The 12,270-nt window shown below is 43.3% G+C and overlaps 1 protein-coding gene across 2 annotated transcripts in view; it reads right to left on the bottom strand.

Moving 5' to 3' along the window:
- The window catches only part of tmem260 (transmembrane protein 260), a 28,861-nt gene extending 21,102 nt beyond the window's left edge, over positions 1 to 7,759 (bottom strand). The window contains exons 1-3 of one of the 2 annotated variants that reach the window (XM_080012254.1): positions 7,749 to 7,759; positions 5,048 to 5,158; positions 1,382 to 1,413 (exon numbers count right to left, since the gene is read on the bottom strand). In XM_080012254.1, the coding sequence (XP_079868380.1) occupies positions 1,382 to 1,413; positions 5,048 to 5,150 (135 nt within the window). In that variant the 5' untranslated portion in view covers positions 5,151 to 5,158; positions 7,749 to 7,759. Of the gene's footprint in view, positions 1 to 1,381; positions 1,417 to 5,047; positions 5,159 to 7,748 lie in introns of those variants that run through there. The other variant, XM_080012255.1, reaches the window with a different exon arrangement.
- Positions 7,760 to 12,270: the final 4,511 nt, after the last annotated feature.

Genomic DNA, 12,270 nt, shown 5'->3' with positions numbered 1-12,270 from the left:
TGTAGAAACAATTCAATATTTGCATCAGAGCTTCCTGAATGCTGAGTGCTACACCACCAGCCGCTCTTCTGCCCAGAGTCTGCAATGGTAAAATGTGGAGTTGAAGTGATGGAAAGAGTCGGGCACAGAAAGCCTGGCGTGACCTGACCGCTAATTGACACCACTGTGATATGAGAGCCCTCATCCCACTTTACTCTCATTGTCCTCCCTCCACCCCTTAATTTTCCTGCAGCCTCTTCCCAAGGACGGCACCCCTCCCTGGGGCCCACACTGCAGCACGTGGTCCCTGCCAGCCCCAGTTTCTAAACCACCGCAGAGCCGCTGCCACTCTCGCCTGGGGGATCCCGGCAATCACAGCAATTAGCCACTAAGTCTCCTCCAGCCTGATAACGGTTCAGTTATTAAACGCAGACTCATTCCCTGGCACTGATAACATGCGGCAGCCAGAGAGAAAGGGGACAGCGCTTCAAATGAAGACCACGATGAAAGGAGAGAGAGCGAGTCGCCAAATGGTCAGCTCGGACACTGCAAAATAAAATATCCACACCAATTCCAACTCCAGAGGTTAAGAAATTGAAGGTGCAGAGGGAGGATTGACATGGTCAGAAAAGGGAGGCAGAGAGGTGGAGAAAGACAGAGAGAGAGAGAGAGAGAGAGAGAGACGCTGAAAGAGGATGACTGGGAATCACAATAAGCTTGCGGGTAAACTGGATGGTTTGCGTGAGGAAGGCAGGTATCTCAATTGAGATGAACATGAGCTGAGGGAGCACAGAGGGAAGGAAGGGTGACACCCGGTTAGAGGACAGCGGAGGGACAAAGGCGACAGGACGCGTGGGGATACAGAACTGCGGAGCTCTGGGGATCAGAGCGGAGGGCCAGTGCCCCGCGGCCCAGGGAGGGCCCCTGAGCCCTGGGGAGGTCTGACAGGCAGACAGGCAGGCCACACGGACTGCGGCACTAACGGCAGGATTACTGGCATAGTGACACCGACACAGCCTCCCTAAAAGGATCACAGCGGCGTAATAAACTTTATTAAATAATAAAACTTATTATAACTGTTAACCCGATTTAGTTCATTCTTCGCGGCTTACACACACACACACACAAAAAGAGGGGTGGATATAATAAGCCTTATACCGTACATAAGGCAAAGCCTACAAAAGCCATCGCCTTACCATTGACTTTAATTGGATTTGAAAAACGGGTTGCAAATTATAGCATTCTCTACTTGTAACTTAGTAAAATAAGTGTATAGAAAAGAAGGAAAAAACCTGTGGCCTGAAAGTAAATTAATCTGCTTTCTGCCCATGCTTAATTAAACTTCCTTAATGCTTATAAGAGTTAATGAGTGAATTGATTAAACAATACAGCTAATGCTTACCCCCAGCTCACAAGCAGTGGTGATCAGCTCTCCTGCGGAAGAGAATAGGGGAGGAAATTAATGTAAACCTTATAATTATTATTAAGAGACAAGTCTGCTCCCAAAGTTTTCCCAAATCAAATACTTGCACTGGGGTTTTGCATTAATTTGCCAGGATCAAAACCTGCAAATCTTCCCAGTGTGACATTTCCTAAGCGGCACGCTCATTCTCTTCATCTCTCGCTTCTCCCCTGATCGCCCCCCCTCCATTCTCCTGCGCACACACACACACAAACACAGACACTTTCCCTCCAACGTTCCATCCAAGTCCCAGCCTCCCCATGCACCAAGGTCTCTTCCACTCCCCTCTACCTTTCTCTCCTGCTCTCGGTGTCTCTTTTAGTCCAAAGGGTGCATACAAAAAAAAAAAAACAATGTTGGCGGCAGGCTCGGAATGAGGTAAGCTGTAGAAATAGACCAAGCTGCACAATTTTTTTGACAAGCTCTGTGTGGGGCACCATATAAAGTGAAAAAAAGGATCCTATAAGCTATTTGCAGCAGCCTAAATGCATTTGGGCACAGACCCATTTGTGCCAAATTACACCCAGACCGTTTTAAATTAGAATATTTCTCACCCAATGTTTGCATCTCCCACTCATGAAAATTGAAATTTGGTTCAGATTAAATTACATTGATAAATGCATGGATTCAAACTAGCACCATCTACTGGCATCTGGAAGACATGACTCCATGTCATTTCTCAACAGAAATAGATTAACACTGACAGGACATTTTGCTTATATATGAATATGTCTGAACTTCCATTATATTTCATTTCCAGAAGGACTTAAATATATCTCAGGGAAGAAACTGCTTTGGTCAGATGTGCAAAACATATGAATGACATGAATAACATATCATTCTGTGTCTACGTATAATTCATAGTCAAGTAATAACCTGAGCAAACGTTGAAAAAAATCACAAGGCTTTTTTTATATAAGAAAACAAATATTTAAAACAAATAAGACACTTTGAACCTCAGGATCTTGAGGTATCATGCAATTCGAAAATGAAAGAACATTGATGTTGAATTTCAGACGTAGTTGGCTGCCCCACTTATTTTTTCCCCAACCTTTCCGACACTGTGGATTATGACGCCTGAATTGCCGCCACACGAGGCGGCCTCACTTTTATCAGCCTAATGGAGCATGAAGCCAGAACTCCTCCACCTGCACAGCTTAAATGTTCCCAAAGCTCCATTTCACCTGGCACGAGCAGGAAGCTACCTGCCATCATTTTACATCACACTCTCCGCTCCTTCGTCGGGTTTCTCAATTTCACTTATTTTTCCCCCCACAGTATTGGAAATACTTTTTCCCTGCACTCGGTGTCGGTACTCAAACTAATACTGGGCCAAAGCATCCGTCTCAGTGCCACCGAGATGCAGCTCTGCAACCCCATTACTAAAAAGGGAAAATATTGAGTCGACGGGGTAGCGGCATGGGCGCCAAGAGTCTTTTTGATAGTGGAGCACGGGCACCCACACCAGTCTTCCCATAATCCCCATCATTTCCACACTCCACATTCCTAGACAACAGCGTACCCGCGGGGCTGCGCTCAAGCCTCTCCAGGGCACATCACACCTAAAGAGATTAGGACGCAGAGACGGAGACCTGGAGAATTCGGAAGGGTGTTCAGCTGGCACTATCAGAGCGGGCATCCTGCACCGTCCCTAAACGCTGTGGAGAAGGGGCTGGTCGGTGGTATTTTTTTTTGTTTGCCCCCCCCCCCCAAAGGCCCCGCTCAGGAGGCGGCAGCACAACTAGCAGGGCTGCTCAGCTTCCCATTGGCCTGCGCTCTCCCGCCGCTCCTCTCTCATGTCATGGTCGGGCTTTTCACACGCTTTCATTCTGCTAAATGTGCATTCCGTTTGGCAGGTTTTAAGCCAAGGCAGGACAAACCGTCAGAGCGAAGCATTCATGCCTCCAAACTCCACATTTACAAGTTTGTAACCTACCTATAATTTCTGAACACAGTTTGTAATTGTACATGCCGTTACTTTATGAACGGCATTAAAAGATTGCTGGGAAGTACAATGACTTACTGCGCAGTGTGGCGTTGGGTAAAATACATTGCAGCCTAAATCATTTCTACCTTTCCGGTAGAAATAGTTTAACCTAGTTAGATTACAGTTTTAATTTTTCATGAATAAGAAACAGTGAATCTACACAAACTAAATTACTTAATTACGAATTAAAATTACTATTATTTTCAAAATCTTTTAATATTTTAATTGAATTAGATACATTTTAAAGTAAATCAAGCACATATTTTCACATCTGCAGTCTTGGATCACAACGTGGATCCCAACTGGTGGACCATGGGCCAAATGTGGTCCTCATGTGAATCTAGACCTGCTCTTTACATTTGAAGGTTAGCAATGAACTGTATAGCTGTATTTACATATATTAATATGAGAAATAATAAGTGAGAAATAAAGGAATACAACAAAACAAACATGAGGTTTAATATTGTTATACACATAGCTACTGCTTTTGTATGACTATACAAAAGCAGTAGCTATGTGTATAACAATATAATATTGTATTGTGGTATTAATATTAGAGAATAACCTAAAAATTATATTTTAATGTTAATTATTCATTCTTATTTTAGGCTTTTAAGATTTTTGGAAACTGAAGAAATGAAGAATAAGCCATTTGCTGTAGTGCTTTACAATGTTGAACGTATCTCACCAATGCAGTAAAAGAAAAAGAAAACTTTGGTTAAAAACAACTGAATGACTGAAAACTGGCGAGGGGCCATTCTCAAAGATGGAGTAAATAACATGAATGCTGGTCTGTTTCATCCGGATGTTGTTGTGCACCAGCATGGATCACTCCTGCAGAGTGAACGTCACGCTGGTGCACAAACACTCGAACAAATTATTGTTATTATCTTCGACTATGTTTACCCTTCCATGGCATGACAAAATAGCTGTGTCCGCCCCCCGGATTTGGTTCTTCACTATGTGCCAAGTGCACTAATATATATATATATATATATATATATATATATATATATATATATATATATAGTACTAAAGTCAACAGTGCAATGTTGGTATATTTCAGTGTTCTACGTACTGCTGAGAACGCTCATTTGGAAAGCACTGAAAAGGGCTTAATTCCTATATTGTGCACTTGATACAAGAAATACATCGAATCCATTCATATTACTGTAGATACATACAGCTGATCTGCCAGAGAGCACCAGCGGTGGTTTTGTTTTGTTGATCTATTCAATTAAATTGGGAGAAAAGGTTAGAAACTATTCGCACATAATTAAGGATGTGTTCGTAGACAATTGCTCAAGGCGTGGCTTAAGGACTGTCTTTAACTGACTTTGTACCGTTAAAGTTAAACGAATGCGGCCTACGCAACACAAGTAGGGTGGTGCCGGGAGATTTAAGTCTCATAATCATTTAATGAATTCAATTCATGAATAATTGGGACGTTCGCAGCGTGTCGCGCCAGCACCACGGACAGCGGCTCCAGCCCGTAGCCAGCGAACACCGGTGCAAGCGCTGTGATTGGCTGCCTGCTGCACAACAAAGCCACGTGGATGACAGTTAGCTTAGCCTTAGCCTTAGCCTTAGCATTAGCATTAGCATTAGCGATCACCCACCTGAGTCTCCCCCGGGCACCGTCCTCTGCACACAGGGCACGTACAGCGCTGCGACACACACCACGGCGGCTCCCGTCGCCACCCAGGCCCGGCTCTGCTCCATGGCGGCGGCTGTGTCGGAGAGGAACAGAACCGCCGACGGCGTCCCGTTAGCCGCGCCCGGCTAGCTAACGTCCAAGCCACAACACGAACTATTGGCAATCACCTTGTGGGTGTGGCGGCGGAGGACTGTCGTCTTACGCTTTGTGACTCGCGGAACGACACGAGCGGTGAAACGTCTCGGAGTCCAAAAAGTAGTCCTCGCCCGGATTAGCTCGAATTAGCTTGGTTCCGCTAGCTACGCAGAACACACACACACACACAACACACACACACAGACACACACACACACACACACACACACACACACACACTGTATCCGGCAGGTTGGTATATCCGGGTTCCTGTTGCTAAGCTAAGTAGCTATAATTTAAACCAGAGCCCCAAAAAAGTAATATTCACGCGTTGTGTTAAAACATCTTTTACTCAACGGTTATGACAATGTAATGTAAAATAATACAAACGGTATATGCGTTATTTGCCTTATATGTATAATATTATTATAACTAATAATATTGTCATGAATAATAATATTGTTTTGACAGTGAATTGTTGATAAAACTTTTTTTTTTTTAGGTTTATCGTACATGGCCAAATGATTTAAAAAAAAAATTAAGTTAATTTTAAGGTTTATTGCATATTGCCAAGTTTTCAAAAAAAATCGTGAATGTTTAAGCTTATTATATTTAGCCAATTATTTTTCTGTTTATTTTATTTTTATTATTATTTATTATTATTATTATTATTATTATTATCATTTTATTATTATTTATAGTTTTTAATTATTGTTATTATTTTTATAATTTTTATTATTATAATTTCTTTTTTTTAACTTTTTAAATCATTTTTATTATTATTATTATTATTATTATTATTATTATTGTCTGTCTGAACTGGACCTGGCAGATGTTTCACTTCCCGGGTTAGGTTTTTAGTTTTTCCTGTTTCACTATTAAACCCCATGCAACATTTTTTTTGACACATAAGTGAATCCTTCAAGTGAATAATTCACTCTTCAAGTAACCAGGTACTGAAAACGTTCAAATCACGCTTATATTCTGTACTTTAGAAGATCTTTCAAATAGGGACACGAAAGAGACACTATTTAACCTATTTGACCCTATTTTTATTTTTTTTTCTTTTGCCTTGCTTCTTTTTGATATGTATGAATATGAATCCAATTATTTTTACACCAAACTAAAGTAACATGACTGTTTGAAATGTGGTAGAGTAAGAAAAGTATCGATATCTGCTTTGAAATGTAGTGAAAGCCTCAGAAACTGAATATTTGTACGGATACTTCAAGGAAACTGTGGCCCTATATAATATATAATTATATTGCCACAGGAGAAACCAAAAACTGATTTTCTTTTCTTTTTCAGTGGACTTGCTGTGTTGAAAAATGGGTGGACCGATGCACAACGCATGTGGGTGCAGCGCAGAGGACCGGCTTTATTTTTATGACAATTGGTTGTTTAATGCCCATAAAAAAAATAATAATAATTAAAAACAGAGGTAAACAACACTTACTTTTCCAGTAAAGGGAAAATGCCTTCGAATGCGATGAGTTCAAAACCCAGATGGCTCAGAACACACATGCCAGTGTATGACGCAGATGCTTTTCATTGTGATAGTTTCCCGTGGTCATTGTTCACTTGAACACATAGTGTGAAAATGCCTTATCAGTTTCAAATGTGTGTTGAAGTCATCAAAATAAAACGACTCGGGCTTTCCATTGTCCCACTGTGACTCTGTGCAAAGAAAAGGCACTGGGGCCGCTTTCAAGATTTGCATAGCTTTTTTATATTATCACCAAGTCCCCGGATTTTGTGTGTGTGTGTGTGTGTGTGTGTGTGTGTTGTGAAGATTGAAGGAGATTGCAGAAATATTGAATGTCATATCTGTCCAGACAGGTGTATGATAACAATCTGGCAGTTACATTGACACCGTGGCGTTTCCTGAAGAAGGCTGTGGATCAATACGTCAAAAATGTCAACAAGGTATGTCACTCCTCTGTAGTCTATATATAGTGTATATATCTGTAGTCTATATATAGTGTATATATCTGTAGTCTATATATAGTATATATATCTGTAGTCTATATATATTATATACTGTATATCTGTAGTCTATATATAGTAGTATATATCCTTGTATATTGTGGGACTATGGACCTGTTTCAGCTACTAATGGAATTAATATACATGTTGTCAATGCACAATTTACTGTGATAATGCAGCACTGGATGTAAGAAATGTAATGGTAACTGATTCAAGATACATCCACCATTAAACGACTCACATGTGTCCATAATCTCAGGTCGAGGTGCGGCTGTAATAAAGAAATTGCCCTATTGAACCGATGACGATCCCAGCCTCGCGTAAATGAGTCTGATCCCTCGGTAAATTGAGCCTTTGCAGAGGTGGAGTGGTGTCAGCACCTAGCCAACTCTCAGATGGCTCTCTAATCCTCCCCCGCCCGCTCCCACTACCGCCACCCTTACTGTCTAATCAGTTTTAAGCGCACGCACATGCACTCGCATCCATCTGAAACACACACACGCGCGCGTGCGCGCACACACACGCCCAACCCCTCACCGTACACTCTGGCTCAGCCATCTCTTCAGTGTGATGTCACCGTTAATCCAGACTTTAGTTATCCTCCGGGCTGCAGCGCTGACAGAAGGCTGTGGGAGGGAGATGGGGGAAACATGGGGGTGAGCCTCCCTCCCAACCCCCAGCGCAACTACCGCCCCCCAACAAAAATAAACCTGCAAAACAGAAAAGGAAAGTCTTACCCCGCTCCCCTCCCCCCAAGAAATGTACACTGGGACGCATAGATGCTCAATGGAGTGGTGTTAATATGCACAGGCACAGTTGCAATTCACAACGGGCGAAATAAATCAGATATGTGTGGTGCAGCGGTTCATTCACAGCAGCCGCGGAGGCTCCTATTAGAGGCACAGGGAAATCATTAGAGAGCGCTGTGGATTAAGGACATTCCGAGCTCTCCTCTTTTCCCTGTGCACCCAGAAAAGGCTCTTTTTATTGACAGCTTCTCCAAAGAGGAGAATTACCCACATGGGTGAGGCCCCAGTTCCATATGGCACCAAGCTATTAACAAATATTAGCGGGCTGTAATAGCGCTGGTATTAAATTCATTATGTTAGCAGATTGTGAGCTAGTGTGTGTGTGTGTGTTTGTGTGTGTGTGTGTGTGTGTGTGTGTGAGTGTGAGTGCGTGTGTGCGTGCGTGCGTGCGTGTGTTTACAGTACGCATAAATGCAATGGGAGTGCTTGCACATCCAGTCATGTGGGCCAGTGAGTGTAATTAGAGAGTTCATATGGTTGCGCTCTGGGAATTCGATGGAAAAAGCATTAACGGGTGAAATTGTGGCCGCACCAACCCAACCACGGTTCTCCCTTCGTGTGTGTTGGGCTGTTTTGCCAAATTCCACAAATGAAGGTCCCTCTTAGAATGTTGTCATCTGGAAGATTGAGGTCGTCAAAAAAGGTTGCCCTTGAGCAAGGCACCTAACCCCCCTAACCATTATTATTGTGATTTTCTAACCGTTGGCAAGAAAATCACATTAATAATGGAGTCTATTTACTGCAGAACAACATTGTAACACTTACTTTCTCTCCCCGTAATGTCTAGTCTATTGATGCCCCTTGTACTTCACTTCATTGGTGTACAAACACAAACACACACACACACACAAACACACACACACACACACACACACACACACACACACATCAGAGCCAGACATGAATGTACCATGTGATCCCGCTCGGTGGAATTTGATCTATTTGATTTTGCAACCCCCCCTTCACTTATCGCATATCTGTTTTAATCTTACCTTAAGCATCCTTGAAATGAGGTGTAATCCAGTTAAGCCTTTTGAAAACGCTTCACAGCCATTTTGCAGCGGTTCATCCCTTCCTAAACAGCCTCCTCGCTAAACAGGCGTTCGCAGCCCGACACTGTCCACGAGCGGGGATTCGCACACCACAGAACCTCAGAGCGGAAGAAAAATGTTGTTATAAATGTGCAGCGGGTACGGGGACCATGGATGGATGGATGGTCGTTTGAATTTTGATGTTTTATCCTGCACAGCTGGAAACCGATGACACGTGTATAGTCGTGAAAATAACTTTATTGTACAACTGTAGTCTAACAATGAGTGTGCCCATTTTGTTTGATTCAGGGAATCTGCACTCTGTGTAGTTTAACTCCTTTTCTTAAATCTCCCCACATCAACTCCTTATTATGTTATCATTTACCAACCATGGGACACAAATCACCCACGAGCCCCATCTATTATTAACATAGGACTGACCGCTGTCTCTCCGTACCACGTCGCTCACTCAACGACTCCACAAGGCAGATGTCGAGGGGCAACGTCCGAGATAACGGAAATATCAATCCGTCGCCTCGTGAAGCGCCACCTAGTCGGGAGCAATTAAAACTAGATAAATGCAATTTTGTCAAAACACCAGGAAGCGGCGCTTAAATCTCGTAACCCGTTTTTCCAGCGGGGGGGGGGGGGGGGCGCTCTCCTCTCGTGGCGGCCCTCTCATGTTGCGCCGTTTTATTTATTTATTTGTTTCTATTTTAATGAAACAGCTGGCTCCTGGCAGTGTGTGCGAAGCCACCCCCTTCCGCCATGACACTAATCCAAAACATTTCAGGAAGACGAAGCGGGGCGACACCGGGCGCGGGGGTGAATTTAGACGGAAGCGGGAGGAGGGGCGCGCGAGACGGCACGTCACCGCGTGGTTTCCGTGCGGGAGCAATCCACTTACTTGAACTGATAAAGATTTAATTAGCGAGAGACTCTGCAATTACTCTGTAATTAAAGTCATTTGTCCTCTTGTTTGGGATGAGTAGGCAGCGAGGCGTCGCATCCGCCCGAGAGGCAGGAGGACACGCGGGGGCGCTGAGGGCACGCGGGACGGAAAAAAAAAAAAAAAAACACGACGCACTGCTCCGGGTTCAAGTTTTCCGTCGAGTTTCCCCACATCTCTCTTCTTATGGTGGGTTCTAAAAATTCGGGCTGTTTGTTTACATCCGACGACTCATTTGTTATTCATTGCGAAAGTAATAAGCCGAGGAGGCTGAGCACAAAGCATCATCAAGAGCTACATGAAACAGTAAATAGACCCGATATCATCGTAATCCTTTTCAAACTGCGGCGCGTAAAGGCTCAAATTGTGTAATTTTACTGCCGCAAAGCCGCTGTCAGCCAGAGCAGAAAAGTTAAAAAGGGAAGGGAAAAAAAAAAAAAGAATAATAATAATAATAATAATTCTCGTACGAAAAAAAGATCAAATTGTGTGAATTGCAACGGCCGGTCTCCTGCGACCCTCCTGCCGTTTGACCTTGTGGTCCCAAAAAACGAAGCGGAGGTCTTATCGAATGCCGGTGTGAGGTGGAGGTTTGAGGTGGAGGTTTGAGGTGGAGGTTTGAGGAGGGGTTCTCCGTTTGCAGTTTGTTTATAATTTGCAGGCGGAGCCGTTTTCTTCTAGTTTTCGGAACGTGGCCTCGTAGTTTGACCTCTAACCTTGTTTATAAGCTCCCACCCCGATTCTCCTTTCGAGCGCCTTTGATCAGAGTGGATCGTTACCGCGTCCCGGAATCGTGCGGATCAATTTGCTTTTATCGAATATTATTTATAATTTATCAATGGGAAGGGCTTCTCACGCTCGTATCATTTCTCTTCCGTGTTCCGACGCAAGGCATGTTGAATTTACTCCTACGCGAAACGTGCTTCATCAACTTCAGTTTGACTTGTACCGCAGTAAAGTCTTGAAACTGTGCGTTATTGATTTTCTATATGAGAACACTTTTACAGTGTGTGTGTGTACGTGTGTGTGTGTGTGTGTGTGTGTATGCGCCTCATTTTCTCAGCTGGGAGCCGGGGAGCAGAGGTGCCGGCGGAGCAGGAACAACCAAACTCCCTCAGCGGAAGCGATTACTTCCCGTGCCTCAGATGTGACTGTTTTTCCCTTTTAATCCACATCTTTGCCAACCTTTATCGTCTGACAACTCCCTCTTTATTTATCAAAAAGATACGGCGTTTCTCGGGGGCCCCTGAGAACCCAGAAGACAGTTTTTGGATATCTCCTCGTTTGAGCGTCTATTATTCGCTCGTTTTTCCGTGCAGCTTTGATCTTATAGGAAGCGTCTTGGCGTTGGCACCCGGTCCACGGCTGTCAAGAGCACACACTCCTCTCTGTTCTGCTTTCTCTCGTGCGCAACGCGGCCTTGATGGGGCGTCAGACAGGAAGCCTCAACAATGTGACAGCAAATCCCACCCAGAAACCCAAGCGCTGGCATATTCATCCTGACAGACCCTCCATGTAGTATAACCGTTTAAAAAGAAAGAAAAAAAAAAAAAAAAAAAAAGCTTAATGATATATTCCTATACCCGGTTGTTTGAACAATTCTGAAAGTAAAATGAAGTTGAAACGCACACGGAAGCAATCGCGAGATAATTAATGATAAACCACCCCTGTGATTCCCGCCGGTCGCTCACCAAAACCCGGGCATCAGTTTATTTCCATCTCGCAGTTGTAAAAAAAAATGTCATTGTATCACTCCTGGTTTTGCATAACCCTGCCCTGCTTAAGGCGAGCGAGCCAACCAGCAATCTCCAAATTAGCATGCTGTCACCTTCAGTGTCTTCTCTGTCATTCAGAAATGCGGGCTAATGTGCAGGCACATGAACCCATCTCACGCGTACTGCAGAAATGTTAATTAGGAAGCATGGCATCCCACTGCTCCATTCCCCTCCTGCTCCAATTGCCTAACTGACACGTCATGCATTTAAATCCTTTTTATTCGTCCTTAGTATAGAGGAGATAAAGCTTCCTGAATGATGGAAAAAATTGCTGTCATTTTACAGTACCCCCCCCCCATACATAAAAAATAAGACTCAATAAATTTCGCACATGCAATTATTATTTTTTTTTTATGATTTATTTGTTAAAAAATAATGAGTTTGTTTAAAATGTTATAAAAATACGGTCAACCTTAAAATAGGACCTAAGCAAACACTAACACTAACACACACACACAGTCTTTTTCAAAGGGAATGCAGAAGCGCATTCATGCAAAATT

Source organism: Zeus faber (genome assembly GCF_960531495.2).
Source record: "Zeus faber genome assembly, chromosome: 13".
NCBI lineage: Eukaryota > Metazoa > Chordata > Actinopteri > Zeiformes > Zeidae > Zeus > Zeus faber.
The sequence above is the reverse complement of the archived record's forward strand: the minus strand, read 5'-3'. Positions and strand labels throughout refer to the sequence as shown.